Source organism: Amphiura filiformis, chromosome 15, assembly GCF_039555335.1.
Source record: "Amphiura filiformis chromosome 15, Afil_fr2py, whole genome shotgun sequence".
NCBI classification, from domain to species: Eukaryota; Metazoa; Echinodermata; class Ophiuroidea; order Amphilepidida; family Amphiuridae; genus Amphiura; species Amphiura filiformis.
Window position 1 is genome coordinate 51,808,067 of NC_092642.1, and position 19,737 is coordinate 51,827,803.

General features: G+C 37.1%; 1 protein-coding gene across 1 annotated transcript; it reads right to left on the reverse strand.

Moving 5' to 3' along the window:
• Positions 1-16,139: 16,139 nt before the first annotated feature.
• Positions 16,140-19,019, reverse strand: LOC140171022 (uncharacterized). Its single transcript, XM_072194205.1, is given in 3 exon segments — positions 16,140-16,381; positions 18,343-18,585; positions 18,989-19,019. Coding segments are annotated over 3 exon segments (516 nt in total).
• Between the last annotated feature and the right edge of the window lie 718 nt (positions 19,020-19,737).

The window sequence follows — 19,737 nt, forward strand, 5'->3', positions numbered from 1 at the left end:
TGGGGCAGTATTTGACCTTAATGCGAGGTCATTTGTCCAAACAATAACAATACTCAAATTGGTCCATGAAACATTAACAAAATACAAACAAGCATGTAATTGTTCCCATTTTGTAAAATTGTATAAGGGAGGTGAATTTAAACATGATTTGATGCCGGAGGCTCAAACTATACAGTTACATAGATTGTTGTTTATTTTCCATATGCCTGGGCAGAATTTTTTTTTCTCCCAGGCTTTATAAATTTAAAGGAAATTATTAAGGGATTAAAGGAAGTGGTCTCTCACCAATGTAATGAAAATCGTATTTGAATATTTTCCTGTTGTCCAGGTATAAACCACACATAAAAAGTAAGTACATGATTAAAGTTTAAAACTTTTGATCCAAACACAAGAAAATTATTTCTACCTCATTTAAATCTTTGAAAGTATCATAATTCATTAATGTCAATAAGTGGTTATTTCTTGCCGAATTAATACGAGAAAATCAATAATTACTTATAGTCTACGGATATCGGATGAGCAACTACATTTTTAGATCTTGTCTCTGGTGTATAAGTTAATTTGACTTGATTTGAATTATATAGATGACAATTTAGACCATTCATGCAAAAAGGTCAGATTCTATGACAAATTCTATGACATTCGCAACTCCAAATTAAAGCGCTATTCAGCCAAATTTGTCGAGGGGATACTGAGGCTTTGACATGTTCGTAACTGGCAATATGGTAATGAAATAGAGAGCAATGTGGTGCAAGAGGTCCCCGGTTCAATTCCTGGTGGAGGCAAATATCACAATTTTATTATCCGCTCTCTCCATTACTTCATTTGAATTCTGGGGCAGATGTATCTACATGTAGGGCTAATTGTATATTAAAAGTTAAACAGAAACCTAGACTCTAGACATGTCCCTAGATATTCCCAACATTTTGCAACTTATAGAGTCCATATCATATCAAATATCATATCAAAAATTTCTTTTATGCACATTGTAAATAAGCATGCTTGGCCAGGGTTTTAAATCTCCATTCCATTTTAGGCAGGATAGTTTTGGTGTCACAATATCTGTGTTGCTTATCCCTTCCCATCTGATTCCGTCCATCCCTCAGAATTTTTAACCGTCCCTGAAATGCTGTCCAGGTTCCCCTCCAAACTGTAGACATAATGTGACACCCTTGATATCCAGGCATCAAATGAAGTAATTATCGGTGGCACCTGATACAATTCATTATGTATCTTTTAATGCAAATGTCATCAATCTCAAAATTAAAGGCATTTTTTTTACTGTTGTTGGTAGTTGAAGCTGATCCCTTGTGAACTGGTGAAGGGGCTATGATTGATTTGACCTTTTAAGCCTCTGGCACCACACATTCACAGAGTATCAAAATACAAGTTAAAACTGGCGAGTGTGGAGTGGTGACCGTATAACTTACTTTTGAATGGTATCAACCATATTGAATGCACTATTATTATCTCTTACTAATTGATACAGCAGATATTGGCAGCTGGGGTAATTCACTCTACACTTATAATTAGCTAAATAAAGATTCAGTGTGCATTGAATATAGAATGGCGGAGTTGGGTGCAGCACTTACGCTAGTTGCAGATTACGTAATAAGTGACTGGCACACGCATAAGGGCTCATATTGAAATTCCCTTACACAGGAAGGTGTGCGCCATCCTGCAGCTTTCCTGTGCTAACCTTCTTTTGTTAAAATCCTGGGCAGGGTGTATCACTGATGCATATAATCCATCCGTTTTATGATCGAGCTTTCCTGAGGCGCGCGCTTAGCGAGGGGAATCCTGCCTTCTTTTTGTGTGAAAACGTGGTAGGGTATTTCAATATGAGCCCCAAGTGAATTTATGCAATCGTGAGTTGGGGCTTTATTAATGCACATAGTAACAAAAACCAAATAATTTTTAGCCAATTACTACCAATTAGGCCTATAAGCCAAACTTTAGAGACAGTGGAAAAGGGTTCAACTGAGTGCCAAGAAAAGGGGTTAGTTTTTTTGATCACGAGTAACTTGGTTCAGGTTGTTTTTCAACATTTTTTTTTATAGAAATCAAATTTCTAGGGCTAATTCCATTTAACAATGCGCAGCCTTCACCAGCCAAGATGCAGCTTACTACAGCCACAAAGTTTCCATGAATGAGAGATTCCGCGAAAAAATATGTTACAGTACTTTATGTATAGGTCTTTGTAATTACTCAAAAATGCGAATATAAAAACGGGCAAAGTAGTAGAAATGACAATCAAGTTAAACCAATGTTAAAAATTGTGATCATATTATAACCCGAAATAAACAAGGTTATTTTTCTCATGGAATTTCAAGCAATTCCAAAGTTCCATTCTTGTTGTATTTGATCTTGCTGTACACGATGTAGAAATTGAAAAACTATACACATGTTTGCATACACATTATTTTAAAGTGAGTTCTGATGAACAAGCTGAAAGTTCTAAGGGTAACCTGCTACTGAAAAAAAGACAGGAAAAGAAATGTCAAAACCACAAACTATATATAATGTGATTAAAGCTTAAAGGTTTCCCCACTTACCTTGAAAGATGTGTGTGTGAGGAAGTCGCAGTATGTCTCTTGACCTTCCTACCACTTCCTAGCCCAAATTCTAAAGCGGATGTACGCAAGTTCAACAAGTTGCCTTGTTTTCCTAGTCTCGCTGACCTATAAAATTCTTAGTCCGAGTTGATGTCTCCTAGTCCCTTCTCTAATGACGGCTGCTATATCCGTTCAAAGTCTTAAAGGGGGTAAAAAGCATCTAGAGAATTGCAACGATTAATCTGAAGCATGATGATACGAATATAATGAATACAATATGCTGCGTCGCAAGAACTTCCATCAAAAAACTATATGTCCAAATCAAGTTGTGCACAATCTGTATGTTTCGAACAAATCCAATGATATTATGAAAAACAAAAAAACAATTGTTTATCTCAACAGTCTCTATCTGCGTGTCCCATTCTCACAATATTAGTCTCCATAGCCACACACACATTGAGGTGGGTGGGTGTGCTATGGACACTCACTCACAAGCGGTACCCAATCTATGGCTGCTTCAGGGTCCTGCAGCACAGTAGCCGAAGACGCAACATGGAGACTGGTCGGGGTGTTGTCCTAACTTAAATGACTCGTCTATACAGCTCCCTTACTCTGGTCCTATTGTTGACCAAAGGTTTACTGTACCGCAGAAGGCAGCCAACTTATCTTTTCTATCCAGCTTGGACAAACAATCTAGAAGAGCTGTTGTGTGGGATTTTGCCCGATGAAACACAGCTTTCTTTTCCTTGTTGGTGACGACGCCTCTCGGTAATCTCCAGGATCTTCACCCAATTGCAGCTGCAAGAAAATAAATAAAAACCAAAAACAAGGATGTTTAAAGAACGCATGAAGGATCCAATGTTGGAATGAAGTCGTCTAGACTGGAAATTATGTGCTACATGATCTTCAACAGGAAAACGCTTAAGTATGAATTGTGTTAAAGTGATTTCCAAGTTCCACGTGGTATGCATCTACTTCGTGTACCAGCTAGGACCGAATATCTATTTATAATGTTGGGAGTCAAACCCACGCTGTGCAACAATAATATTGCATGCTGCTTGGTAAGGTACTAAGAAGGTCAAATTCACAGCTGAACATATATCTACACATCTAGGCCTACTGCTGTAAACATTATGCTTGCATGTGTGCTGGCTGCTGTTGTTTACTTATTGTTTGCTCCAAACAAAAACTTTATTTTAGTGCACCATGCAGATTCATACATGTGGCAAACTGATAAAACTGAGCAAAATTTACTTCTTTGGGAAGAAGACTTAATTTGCTCTCAGTTTTTATTTTAGTACCAGTAGTTGATTTCTTTTACTTTGAGGGGCAGATTTAGAGGGGGGCGCACCCAGCACGGCATGTTTGCAGAGCGGCGTCTGACTCTGTGTATTTTTGTAGAGCGGCGCCTGACTTTGTGTGGGCGCCGAGCCGCCGCAGCAGCGGCAGTGTCTCGGCGCCCACTCTATTGAAAATTCCTGGATCCGCCCCTGACTTTTATTTAAAATTTTGTATAACTTTTCAAAATATGCAAAGCAAAGTAAAGGAAGAAAACAGTTAGAAACATCTGCAAATGGTAGACCATGGGTATGGTTATAAACTTGAAAAGTCTCTATTTTTTGGTTTGGGAAACACTTTTTGAATTAATGGAATAAATTTAAGTCCTTTTACCCAAAAATTAACATGTCATCTACATGCAATGTATTGAAACTTGCAGTTCTTGTTTGTTTTGATAATAATAAGAACCAATCAGGGTTCGATTTAACTTTGTCGTGGAGCAAAATGCTCCCCATTTTGGACAACCTGCTACACAAATTTCAGCTATAGCAATTTTTTACAATGTAAACATATGCTAATATAGAACAAAAATAATAAATAAGGTTTATGCTAAAAATTGCTACGCAAATTTTGTTAAAGTAAATCGAACCCTGGAACCAATTCAGGTCTTTTCACAATTTCTTGCAGTGTCAGATCAGATTTAAGATTTTTAAGATGACAAAGACTTTAGATTTAAAATGGAGGCCTACAACATTAATTTGTGCGTGTTGTTACCATTAAATTCTCATTATCTCGTTTAATATCATAATTATTTTTCAAAGCTGGAGCCATTTACATGTAGTTATGCATTTTGTGCTCGTAAAAAACTACATGCTAATATTCCAAGCTAATGAAATGCAGGCTGGATGATGTAGGTCAAACCAGGGACCAGATAAATACCTAGATCTGGTATGCAAGCATAAATATCTATGGATGTTATAAATGTATACATTTACATTATACACATAATATACAAGTGTGTGATAAAAGTAGTTATTTCAGCATCAAAGTCTACCCATTAGCATAAACAGGGCCCCTGTAAAACAGGGGACAGAATGGAAAAGTAGCCCAGCTGTTCTGCTCTACTTCCAAAAAATGCTTGAAAACTTTTCTTCAAAACAATTAGCCAATTTAAAAAAATAGCACAGGTCTACAAAAACATAAGGGGGCATATCACCCATGTGCACAAGGACTTTCACAAAGCACCCATGATTTAGCAAGTATTTTTCATTAGGCCCTTCACAATTGATGCTTAGTTTCCTGTTTCATGGTTGAAAACAAGGGATGAGGTGACTTTTAATTATTAATTATCTATTATTTTCTTTATTTTAAAACAAGTGGTCGCATCCTACATCAACCTGTTTTGACTAGGAACATGCATTTAATTATTTTCCAACTATGTTTGATTTTATACCTAAGTCATGGTACAGTTATGTTTTTTGTTTATTCATCATTATAGTTGATATAAGCAAAGTCAGAAAGTAGCAAATGGAAGTCATTAAAAGTTATTTTAAAAGAGAAAATCCAAAATAAAAATAAAATAATTAAATATTTTGCAATTCTCTACTTTGGACGCGCACGGTAAACAGGAAACTAAGAATTAATTGTAAAGGGCCTTAGTGTCAAAAGTATTATCAGGGCCAGAATTTTGATGAGAATCCAAGAATCGATTCTTGTAAACAGATTTACCTGAATCAAAGTTGATTCTCACAAACTTTTGTAGTTTACACAAAAGTTGATTGGCAAGAATTGAAGGATTCCCACAGATTTACTTTAATGATTCCTGCAAAGTGGAACGAAATTCTGAAACCGACTATGCGAAACAGACCACTCAAATTTGAACGATTTGCAAGTTGTTGTTTTTTCAGGTTCTTTTTTATTCTAAGTTAATTAATGATCTTTTCTTTTCTGGCTAAAAACAACATATCAAGTTTTTCTCATTTGCTTAAAATTGTAATCTTAAACAAATTATGCACTTTTAATAAATTTCTAGATGTTGCAAAATAACAAATGAATTCTGCAAATGATATTAAAATTGATACTGCATCCATTTTTATTCGGACAAGAACTTGCCAATTTGTCACACCTCAGTGACTTAATTGTACATACATGTGTGGCTCACAAAGAATAGCTAATGTTTTGTAAGTGATAACCTATAAGTTAATTATTTCGTATTGGAGATGCACAATATATGGAGAGAGAGCCCCAAATACTCATTTTCAGGCCCCCAGGGTACGTGATCAAACCATGGTATTTTCCTGTTTTACTACATTATGACTCACAGATGAACTAAATTATGCATAAATCTAACATCCCCAGATATGTAATGGCCTAGTTCTATTGTTAGCTGTGCAGATCATTGGGCATAGATTATAACGAAGAAATGTAGTGTCGTAAATCTTCTAATTGAATTTGACATGTGGCTTGTGTGTGCTGTGCATGCGCGACAATTGCTTTTTATAGGCGATATAAGTAATGTCATTTTTACCAATATGTGTGTTTTTTAAGTAATTTGTTCTCAAACTAGATTGCAATTGAAATAGTTAAATTTAAAAAAAAAATAGTTTTTGAGTTACAAAGATTTAATTCAAAGTATGCAGAAAATCACTGTCACGATTTGGTTAAAAATGCTTTAATTTCACACAAGATAGTGCACTTTTGAAAACGAGGTAAAAATATCATAACCATGTGTTTCTAATATCCAATTTTTATTCAAAGCTGCTATATTCAAACTTACATGTAATAATACAACAATTAAATATAAAAAGGCATATTATTTGCTTTAGTTTTCAAAATAAGTGACTCTAAAAATGGAAAAACATCAGCGCATGCAAAAAATGACTAGGTACAGCTAATTATTATGCAAATTTGACCCCCTTTCCTAAGCTTTATTTTATTTTTAACAACTAGTGGGAGACCTGCACAATAAAAATAGAAATTTGAATGAAATGAGGCTAAATATTAGTGATTTTAAATGTTAATTTTCAAAAATCATGTCCAATTTTCAATTTCTCCCCAATTACCTTTGGAGGATTAGGATGAGCATTTTAAGGTTAGTTGGGCTTGTGCGGGTTATTGTCAATACTAATAGTAAGGTTTGGGGAATGGGTTGAGTTTGTGTAAGGTTAGGAAACATTCTATAAATCCCGGGAAAATTTTTTACAATTATTACAATGTTTAACAAATTTCCTGCAAAGGAGCTTAAGTTCCCTTTTTTCCCACCATCGCTAGTCAGAAGATCATTCAATTTGGTCAAAAATCTGGTATAAACAGTATTTTTACAAAGGAAGGTTTCCAATGTGCTCAAAATTTACAATGACCAATTAATTGTAATTATTCTTTTCTTCAAGCAAGGCATTAAGGGGGTACTACACCCCTGGTCAATTTTGTGCCTATTTTTGCATATTTCGAAAAATTATAGCACATTGGTGACAAGTAAGATATAGGGGCAAGGACTACAACCAGGCTTCCCGTTAAGGCTTAAAAAATGTGCGTCCATATGGACGCAAGTTTGCTGACAAGGTTGCAAAAACTTGCGTCCAGACAAATGTTTATACGTCCATCTGAAATTCATGATCAATCATACCGGGAAACGCTGTGGCATGCCATGGTCAGAACGGCCGGCAATCCCTTGTTGCTACACGTACCGCCGCGGTCTACACCTCATCAAACATCGATCGTTCAAATAAAATAAAGATGCATTTTCCATGATATTCCATCTCCAGTCGCTATAATAAATTTTCTCATTTCTGTGTCAGTTTTGGTCCAAACGTGGTCAGAAACATATGCAAAAACATGCACAAACTTTGCCAATTTTTAAAACATTTTCGAAGTTTAGCACATTCTTAGATTAACGTGTGGTTGATGCTAAAACTTCTAAATCACATGCTGCCACAATAAATAAATAAAAAGTTATCATTTTGATTTTGTCTTTAAAATTGCTTTCATTCATCGTAACAATAATATTAATAAAGGAAAGGTAGATTATTGATGAGAAAATAAACTTAAAACATTAAATTCTGAATATTGTCAGGGTGTAATAAATAATTAAATAAACATTAACCGCACGTCGTCAGTCCGACACACCAGTAAACAAAGCAAATTTCATCAAGTGGGGGATTTCCCCATCAAACCCACGTTACGGAAAGCATGCAAAAAGTGCAAGATTTCCTGAAGTTGCATTTACAAATATTGCAGAATTTACTTCAATTCTTAGCAGGTTGGTTAAATTTTGGGGCTTTTATTATTTTAGAAATAAAAGAATGGAAATTTCTTAATTTTATCATCAATTAATGATTAAATTTCGAAGTTTTGTCTGCGTCCACATGCATGTGAGATGGACGCAAAATACGACCGGCCATCTGAAACCTGGCGTCCAAATTGGTAAAATGCACGTCTGGGCGCAATGACGCACACTAACGGGAAGCCTGACTACAACTACTGCTCTGAAAAATCAGCAACTCAAAGCAATTAGTTATTGATTTATTGATCAAATATTGGTTTTCCCTCATTTTTGACTGTAACTCCACAACGGTTGTCTGTGCTGAAATAAAAATTTCCAGTGCAGTAGTTGTAGTCCTTTTTATACATATCTTATTGTCCCCAATGCGCTGTAATCAGTGTTCGAAATAAGCACTTATCCTCTTGTCCTTTTGTCCAAAAATCACTGGGGACAACCATATTGAGTTATGTACTTATCCCCTGGACAACCACTATTTGGATTCTTTGCACTCAAAAACATGACATATATATTATGGGGACAACCAAAATGTTTTGAGGACAAGCAGAATTCATGCTTTACAATGTAGTTGTCCCCGGGACAACCTCCATATTTTCCTTATTTCGAACACTAGCTGTAATTTTTGAGAAATATGCAAAAATAGGCACAAAATTGGGCAGGGGTGTAGTACCCCTTAATTAAGTAGGATGCAAGAATTTATTTAAACAAATCCTGTAGGCTGCCTAAACTCTGAATTTAAGAACCTACATCTAGGCTTGGTAAACACCCCAGGACAGTACTTACTCAAGTTTGGTTTGGGTAGGGTTGTGTTGCAGAGCATTTGAAAGTGGGCCCATAGTACAAATTTTTCAAGAACTTTCGACCGACCGATATACCAAAATGTCACAATTTTCTGCCAAATTGAACAATTTTCCCCCCAATTTTTGGATATTTTGGCTGCAGTGAGGAAAAATTCGGCACAGACAGCAGTTGTGGAGTTGCAGTTAAAAATGAGGAAAACCAGTATTTGATCAATAAATCAATAACTACTTGCCTTGAGTTCAGGCCTCGAAATAAGCCAGAATTTCTGAGGGCCATTTGGGCCCTTGATCTTAAATGTTTGAGGGCCCTCACAAATTTTTGTGGGCCCGAATTTGGGCCATTGGTTTTAACCTATGAACCCCACAAAAAAGTGAGTAAATTGTCACAAATTTTGCGGGCCATTTGGGCCCGCCAGATGTGTCTTTTGTGGGCCCTCACTGATTTTCGGGGCCGAGGGCCCTTGGCTCCCCTAATTCGAGCCCTGCTTGAGTTGCTGAATTTTCAGAGCAATAGTTGTAGTCCTTGCCCCTACAACATGCATTATCTTAATTGTCACCAATGCGCTATAATTTTTGAGAAAAATGTAAAAATAGGCACCAAATTGGCCAGGGGTGTAGTACCCCTTCCAGGAGGAAAATAAAGAAAATTTGGAATTTGAACACCTTTCACCAAGCTTTATGGGATTGTAAACCAATTTGTCCAGAGTAATTTAGGGATAGCTAAATTTCAATTACCGTATTTGTTCCATTAACTGTCCATGGCCAGCCCATGCCGCTATAAGTTCCTACCCAGCAACTTTACATACTACACATGACCTGATCAATTTTGCCGCCCCTTCCTCAACAGCCTGAAAAGGTTGACCCAATTTTTTTTCGGTGGCTTGTAAAAGTGAAGCGCAAAAAACAAAAAAGGATTATAGGCGCTAACGCCCTAAAAACAACACATTTTGATTTTGATGTATAGTAATTAGTACCATTTTTTCACAATTTTATACTTTAAAAAAAAAATTTCCGCCCTTTTTTCTTTACTTATTCTTTTTGCCGCCTTCTTCTTCCGCCGCCCTTCTTCTTCCGCCGCCCTCTTCCTTTGGCTGCCCCTGCTTTTACCCGGGGGCTCGCGCTAAAGCCCCCCAAATACCTGCATGATCATTATCATGTATCAAACACGGTGATGGAACCATCTACACATAAAGTCCATACTTTATTGCGGGAAATCGGATGGGTTTGCAGAGCTGCCAACATTGGAAATGCAGAAGATTTCTGCGAAGTGTAAAAAAAGCTTGGGCGCCAAGGATAGCGGCCCTTGCGTGAGATCAGTGTCTCCCTCCCCCCCCCTGAAATCTCCTGGATGTTAGCTTTTGAGACCCTTAAAAATGCCTTTCCAAGGCTATCCCTAGATGGCTGTAAATGCAGAATATTTAGCCAGATGCATGGCTGGAAATGCAGAAGATTTAATATGTTTTGCAGAAGACAGAAGATTGTCAGCAAATGAAGAAGTCTTCTGCAGGATCAAGAAGGGTTGGCAGCTCTGGGTTTCTTTTGGGCCGAGATGATTTTCCGAGGGAGCGCGAGCTCCAATGAAGGAAAAATACAGAGGTCCAACACAAACCCCAACAATTTCACACAATGACAATGACTGTATTTAATGGTAGTGCAAAGACAAAGTTAATACATGTACATTTATAATTGTCATTCAATGATTCATTATATCGCCATTTGCATACAAATTTGTTTCATGAAAATAACATTTTGCAATTTTTTTGCTAAACAACGCGATTAAAATGCATTCTTCAGTCATCACTGGGTTTTTTTGCGCATTTAATATGTGATCAACAAGTATGCAGGCTTACGGTGATTCAGGGTCAGAATTCCGTCGTGAATCAGAGTCAGAGAATCGATTCTCGCAAAGATTCTCGTAAACAGATTTGCGTGAATCAAAGTTGATTCTCGCAAACGTTTGTAGTTTACAGTTTACACAGAAGATGATTTGCGGGAATTTATTTGCAAATTTATTCTGCAAGAATCAAGATTGATTCACGCACTGTGAAATGAAATTCTGACCCTGTGATTATGTGTGCTTGTTTGTGCATTAGAAATGGGGAAATGATACATAATCATGATAATCACGCATGCACGGGTTATTTGTGTGCGAGATTGTAAACAATTTCATGATTTAATATTTGCGGTCAATTGTGAGATATTGACCACAATTTTAAGTCGCAATTTACAAATAATAAAATGTGATTGGATCGCACACATCACATATATTCAATCATGAGGTTATGAATGATTTATAAAGTACAATCACACACCAAGACCATTCATGCCAAGTGCACTCACTGTCACCCAGCAGAGGGTCACCCAGGAACTGCACAGTGCACATATACAACACGTACAGAACTGCAGAAGAAGCATGCATAACTACGGACATGACACATGAATTATTGGTAAACAACATCAACATCGTTAACATTTTTGTAATACACGTATATTTTAATAGCCTCTACTTACTTTTTTCCTGACTACACTGTTAGAAAAAATATAAATCTCTCAATCTGTTAACACCAATTTATACTGAGATGCACCAAACCTGGAGAAAAATTACTCCAAATATCTGGGCAACGGGACGCAGAATTCTGTCATAAGGAGCATGAAGTAAATAGATTAGTGGAGAACCAATCAATTACGCGGAATTGAGTCATGTGGTAACCAGCGGGCTCGGCCCAGGATCGTCCCATGTAAATAACCTCTGCACCGAATATTAATATAATGTGCTCGTAATAAATGTAAAAACATTTGTTATTTTGAAATCTTTATGTTTGATTTTATATATAAATAAAGACAGGTATTATCATTTTTTAACCGTAGTAATATGTAATTCACAAGGTAAATAGTAATGTACCTAAAAATAAGTATGCCTGAATCAATGATGTCATTGTCACCTGTACATTTGCTCATGGTGCGGCAAATAAGCAAATACACCTAAACCAACCTACCTAAACGGGTACTTTACCTAAACGGGACGTAACAAGTACGATATTAGCGTCGACCTTCCGTGCCCCAGAACTCCTTGCAAAGTGAATCTATTAGGCCGTGTAAAATAATTATTTTGGTTCTCGTCCCTCCCTCCTCAATTTCTGGGATTTGTCAGATTTTTTTTTTTTTTAGATTTTTCAATTTTTTAGACTTTGGAATGATTTATGAAATCTTCATACATATAAATAAGTTTATTAGAGAACAAGCATCACTTCCAAGTCTTTTTGTGGTACTCTAGGGGTTTATCCCTCAGAATCTCACATTTGAAAAAAAAAAAAAAAAAGGGCCTCATCGTTTCCTCGAGCACTGTTGGAGAAGACCAAAACTACTGACAATGCTAATTTTACATTGGAAAAAAAAAAAAAAAAAAAACACCTCCTCCTCATCAATTCATGAAAATCCTCTGGACGAGAACCAAAACATTAATTTTATACGGCCTTACTTGAAATGCACACGACATGTTTCTGATTAGGCCTACCATCACAGAGCGAAGTGCGCAAAATTTAAAATTTGTGTCATATTCGTATACGAATTCTCAACATTTTGCTTAGTAATAGTTTAGGCTAAACTTAGGCTTTTTCAGTGATCCCAGCGAAAGTGTAAAAAATTAAAATTGAGTAGGTTGGGCTGTGCTAAATCATGCATGTGTATAGGCCTACCCCCTGGTCAAATCTCAAAATGGTCTGGTAAAAATCGCTTTCCTCCCCCCTTCGACTTGCCAAAAAAGCTCCCCCCCCATTTTTCCCTGCCAAAAATCTTCCCCCCACCCATTGTGGCATGCCAAAAACGTTTACCGCCCTTCACCCCACCACCCATAATTGACCATGCACCCCCGGGGTACACATGATTATTGCACCACCCCTAACTTGCCCAAATGTAAAGGATATAAGCCAATAAAATTGTCATTGGGTATTTTTGAAATGAATTTTTGGCAAAAACAGAGGAAAACAGCAGTAGGCCTATAGGCCTATTAACAAAGTACAAACTTGATTAACAAAGACATTTCAGACACTGAACATGCCCGGGTTAAAATCATCTAATCCTCCATTTGGGAGAAAAAAAAGTTGAAACATTCATTTTCACATCAAGGACAACACAACCAATAAAATTCTTGTTCAGTAATTGGAATAGGCCTACGTTGCTTTTCCAGTGCTAGTGTGAATTTTATTAACACACCAAGCAAACACAAAAACGTTTTAAAAACGTTTTAAATAAGTTATATTTTGGCTTTTGGTTTAGGTAAAAACGTTTTAATAACATGAAAATGTCGGGTTATATAAAGGTCGTGATAACGTTTTAATACGTTTTGTATGAAAACACACTACAACAATATTTTTTAATGTTTTCAAAAAAATGTTATTGTAAACTATTTTTGCAAACATGTTTGCCAAATATTGTGTCAATACTTAAATAACATTATGTTAAAATATTTGAACCCAGCAAACACAGAAATGTTCTTAAAATGTTTTTTTCAAAACCTTTTAATAACATTTAAATGTCGGGTTATAAAAAGGTCATGAAAGCGTTTTTAAAACGTTATTGAAAATATTTTGGGCAAACATTTTTCGCAAAATATTTTTTCAACTCCAAAATAACATTCTGTTTAGAATGTTTTGTATCAAGTTTTCAAGAATGTTTTTGGAATGTTACTAAAACGTTTTTATACCCTTTTATACCTTTTATACCCGACATTTAAACGTTTTCTGTAAAACATTTTTGTTTGCTGAGCAGTAGATTATCAAAAATGTTTTTTTAAGGTTATGAAAACGTTTTATACTCTTAATAGGCCTATACCCTGTATATAACCCGACATTTAAACGTTTTCTGACAACCTTTTATAACCTTTTGCGAATGATGTCGAAAACGTTTTGTGTTTGCTGGGCAGTTCAAGAGTATATAACATGTATTTACAAACATAACATCGTTATCATTGTCAACGCCAAAACGCGTTTGAAGCGTTATAACAAGAAGAAAAAAGAAAAAAACATCGTTATCATTGTCGTATAGGGACGAATATTTTGTCTGTTCGTGAAAATCACATCCACATGAATTCTCTTGAATAATCAAGGCATCAAGCGGAACCGTCAGCTATAAACCTGTATGCCCGGGGGGGGGGGGGGCACTTAACACAAATGACCATACGGGTATACTCCCCGGAAAGACCCACCCCCTTTTTTTTTTTGGATTTCGCAGCTCCGAAAGACCCCGATTTGACCAAAATAGGGCTCCGAAAGACCCATGATTTTGATAATTTCAGCTCTAAAAGACCCAAAAATTGCCAATTCCTCATTTCTGTTTTTTTTAGGCGATTTTCAACCAAAAAGCCAAGAAAGACCCTTGATTTTGATTCCAAAAGTCCCCATTTTACTTGTTCGCAGGCCGGTTCGCAGCTCCAAAAGACCCCCTTTTACCGGTACACCGTCAGCTCCCAAAGACCCACCACCTCAAAATTCCGTGGAACATACCCACCAAAATTTTTTGATCCCCTAAAAAGAGTAAATTTTGTATCCCCTTTGGTCCTAAAACATATTTTTGACCCCCCCATATAAGCCCCCCTATAAGACATTTTAATATCATTCAAAAACACGTTTTAAAAACTTGCAGCATTCAAAACCATTTTTAAAAACTTGCTACAAAGTTCTAAGTGCAGTGTACATCATGGGAAAGTGGGGCATAACGGAACACTTAACTTCAAGGATGCTCTGTGACGTCACCATAAGTAATATGACTGTAAAAATTATATGTTCAGTTGAAGATTGTATTTACCTTTAATATACCATTAACCAATATAACTTGAATCTTACAGTTTTTTATAAAAATGAAGAAATATTTTCAAAAAAATAAATCCGTTTTGCCCCACTATCGGGGCAAAACGGAACCCCCCTATGGGGCAAAACGGCACCCTGGGTGTAAACTTATATCAGTAGTTCCATCGGTAGGCCCTAGGCCTATTTATATGTAGGCCTATATTCAGTTACAATATTAAGTGGGCCTACCATCCGTGGAGTGAGTGGTTAACTTCTTATAGACCTAGTAGGCCTATAATATGTATGACCAATATTTGATTAGAAAGAAATATTAAGTAGGCCTACCCATCTCTGGAGTAAGTTAACTTTTAATCATTAATTCTATCTGTAGGCCTAGTTAATAATATGCCTATGTTTCAGCGAAGTGTTTACCATGCTCGAGTAGGCCCCTAGATAACGCCTACATTTCCTTGAGTGAAGACGTATTATGTACAACTGGGGCAAAACGGAACCCATCTGTGGGGAAAAACGCCCGGGGCAAAACGGAACCCTGTTCCGTTATGCCCCACACTAGGGGTTCCGTTTTGCCCCATACCCGATTTTTTAGGAATAGGTTGCATGCATAAAACATTGTAGCATATAGCCCATGCAGTACATACAGCTCAAAGCTAGTACCTTAGTGTTTACATAATACACAATTATTTTGGAATCCGATATTAATGAAGTAAAATTTCAGCACATTAAACATCTACATATCTTACGTCAGACAGGTTGTAATTTTTTGACTCGATCTTGCTCGGATGTCAGTAGATTGTTTCAGATCAAATTTTTGTTGTAAATCTGTGTGGCCATACTTGTGTTCCTCAATATAATTTGCATAGACGACAGTATTGCCAAGGCCTATTTTTCCCTTGGGTCCGTTTTGCCCCGGGGGTCCGTTATCCTACATGGTATTATGTAAGTTTTTATCCCCTTGAAAATCACTTTCCGCATGCATCTTTGTGGGCCACTGATCAATGGTTTTTAATAACAGTATAATTATTTGACTCCACAATATCTCAACTCAATGATCAAAATCAACATCCAAGCAATGAATGCTAGGCCTACATGCAGTTGCAACAGAAATACAAAGTAGGCTATAGACCATTCATTAAATTGAAAAGGCGTGCACCCGCCACCCCCACAATTCTCAGCCATCACTTTTCAGAGGGCGGGCAAGGGGGGAGGCAACTTTCAAGGAAGGCAAACTTTGACGAAAATTGTTAAAAATGGGCTAAAAAGAGGGCGGACAGCATCCCACGGGGGGGGGGGCAAGACTTCTCATGGGAGGCAGCTTCCCCCTTGCTCCCTGGCTACGCCACTGAGGGGCAGATTGGAGAGTTCATCATGTTCATAGATCATGTTCTTGTGATAGATGGGATGCATAATCAAACTAAATTTACTCTCACTCGCCAAGTCCAGTTGTCAACTGTACAAAATAACTAACAATATCTCTGACCAAATTACAATTCACAAGATAGTTGACTTTGTGTCCATAACCCTTCTTCCAGTAGTGCTTCAAATCTTGCTTATATTCAAATACTCGTAATTCTTCATCAGATAGAAGATTGCACCAGCCGGAGTGGTTAAACAGAGCTAGTTGATATCCACACATTTTGGCTATATCAATTGCTTCTTCTGTACACACTAAAAACTACGGGGTTATATTTTCCGTGGTCATTTTGAATTGACCACGTTTGGGGTTGTTTTGACCCTTCAAGGGGTTGTACTGTTTTAATTTGACCACATTCACGAGGTCATTTTAGCCACGACGAACGTGGTCAAAAACTTAGTGGTCATTTTGCCGATACCGTCGCGCATTGATATCAGTTTCAATCTTCCGCTTTGAAAATCTCAATTCATAAATGAGTTTAAACATGAGCTGCAATTAATGTTTGTTGATTAATAAATAAAACTAATTTTTTGACCGAAGTTACCCAATTTGTCAACTTTATAATGACTTGCATTTCGGAACTATTTGCACACACGGTGTGCATCGGCTCACGTGGTCACATCAGCGCCATATTTGTTCTGATTGTGCAGCTCAGCGGATTGTCGTGTGTGCTTGTCTGCATGATGGAATATGAAAAGTTAGTTGAAAAGTAAGACTGCAAGGATGCATAGACCCTTGTCTATGCACGCAGATTCATTCCAATTTCATGCTGTCGTGGCTGGTGTCTTGGCTGCAGTTGTTATAAGCTTATATCATGTAAGCTTATAATACGTGAACTGTCATAGGCGATGACTGACTGTGTGTGAGTGTGATACACAGATGCATTTTGCAGTTTGCTGTTTATGTAATGCTTTCTCTGTGCAGAAACACACTTATGTCCTGGTGGGACCAGTATGACCATAGGCCTACTAAAAAAATCCAAACAACCCCTAAATGTGGTTATTGAGTAACCCTATAAAACAACCCTTTCAAATGGGTCATTTCATTTGACCCCGAAATGAGGTCATTAAGTAACCCAATAAGGCAACCCTTTTGAAGGGGTCATTTCATTTGACCCCGAAATGTGGTAATATTTTGACCCCAATGGGGTTACTATTTGACCCAAATACGTAGTCATTGCAATGACCCCGACCAATGGGGTCAAAATGACCCCGTTAGTGGTATGGTGTTTAGTTGATAACTATGCTGGGGTCAAAATGACCCCGTTTGGGTCATTTTTTGACCCCGTAGTTTTAAGTGTGTAAAACAAATGGCAAAGTTTATGAAGTTTATGAAGCAGTCTACCCTCCCGCCCCCCCCCCCCAAAAGAAAGGAAAGAAGAGAAGAGAAAGGGGAAAAGGAGAAAAATAGAAGAGAAATGGAAGAAAAGGAGTCTGGTTAAATTGCACTTATAAACGAGTAGGCAAACCGTCGTTTTTCTTTTTCTGTGTGGTGGTAGATATTGATGGGAAAGTAAAATCCTGAAAATTTGAGCTTCATACTCCATTTCGTTTTCCCGTGCCATCAATTTTAAATTTAGGGGGGGTCAGCGTAAAAAATGTGTCGTAACGCGAAAGACGATGTTTGGAGGTCCATAAATGTATAAAGGGAACCCCTACAACTTTGAAAAGTATGTATCCTGGGGTACTTTTTTGTGTAGAATTCAAATCTGGCATCAGAAAACTTGTAACTTCTTTACTTTAAAAGATATAGGGCCCTCAAAATGCAACTTCGTCCTTCCAGGGAGTCAGAACTCCAAAAGTAAAAATAATTTTATGGTCCATTTTTTTGCCTGTCAGAGCCCTTTGGTAGGACATTACTCTTATCCCATATTGAGCCTATTAGAATACTTTTAGCTGAGATATTACCCATGCAAAACTCCAATTGTACATTTTTTGTACATTTTGACCCCCCTGAAAACCAATGTTCAGACATTGTGCCCCACCATCAACTTCAGGTATGTTGAAAATATGTTCTTGGACAACATTTCTGAGAGATAGTGGCTTGGGGTCTTGATGACTTTGTGCAATTTCTTATTATGCAATGGGACCACAACAGTTTCTCTCATGGAGGAGGAGGAGGATTTCTGGCAAGTAACTAAAAGTTCATCTTCTGTATAAGGGCACTTGAACAATTTGTTTCATCATCAACAAAGCCCTGATGTAGTACATTGTACTGTCAATTGTTCTTGAAAGATTTGAACTCTGGAATGCATAATTAGTAAGTAGTTGATCTTGGAATAAATCAGGGAATCTTTTCTTCATTCGTTTTGCAATGTGATTCATCTCCAGTTTTCCTGACTCTGATCATTTATGGTTCAGATTAACAGGCATCTCTACATCATTTTGTAAATATTGAAACTCCGGATTAATACTCTCATTTCTAGTTCGTTCAAGAAAAGAGTTAAATTTCTGTATGTCTTTTTCAGTACAACCCCACTGGATTACAGGTTTTTATTCTGGTGAAAATTCCTTGGCAAGCTCTTGCCATTACAATTCCTCTTCAAAATGTTATTAATTTTTGTTGAACATGTTGAAAGCGAAATGATAACTAGTTTTTGTTGAATACTTTGGTGTCAGCAATTCACAATGCACAGTTGTTAGTACCATCAAAAACACAAATAAAACACTGGCACGCATGGTTTCCATTCTTGTACTGTTGGAAAGGGGCTTCAGTGAACGGCTCTTTTCAGAGCCACCAAACCTTTTACATAAGCAGATATGCGAGGTCTGCTTGTTCTCTTTTGACAAGGGGCAGTCTTCAGTGAACGGCTCTTTTCAGAACCACCAAACCTTTTACATTAGCAGATAGGTGAGGTTTACTTGTAGTCTGTTGACAAGAGGCAGTCTTCATAATTCAGTGAACGGCTCTTTTCAGAGCCACCAAACCGTTTACATCAACATATGCGAGATCTGCTTGTTCTCTGTTGAAAGTAAACAGTCTTCAGTGAACGGCTCTTTTCAGAGCCACCAGTATAGGCAAGGGAGGCCTACATGTCTCATTCTTATCTTAGGTACTTTGTCCTGAAGAAGTCAGAGCTACTCCTGAAGAACGTTTCTGAAGAACGCTTAAGGAACCATTAAGAAAGAACCCTTAGTAGAACAGAAAAATTTCTTTTGCCAAGAAAATATACCAAAAAAAGTACCAAAAAAATGTAACACTACTTTTCACTTTTCAGTCCCTGAATTAATTAAAAAAAAGTCCCTATAGCGTTCTACTGCAACCGATGGCGTTCCGCGCTTGATCTTTTTACCTACTTTTTTAAGTGATTGGTCACCCACGTTTGCACAGTATTTTTTGTGGGACCTGAGAGCACATCAGTCATCAGACACACCAAATTGCATTCTGAATACGAGGAATGTCCTAATTTTAATTTTCTTTTAAATTCGCGATATAGGCCTAATAGTATACAAAATTTAAGGCAAAATATTAAAAACTTTTGGTAAAAAATTATTTCCGGTATTAAAGCATAGGCCTATGCTAAAAATGTTGACAAAGAAACCCAAAAAAACTGTGCAAACGTTGCTATCCGCATCTGTCCCCTTAAGGGTTCGGTCATCCAATTTTATAT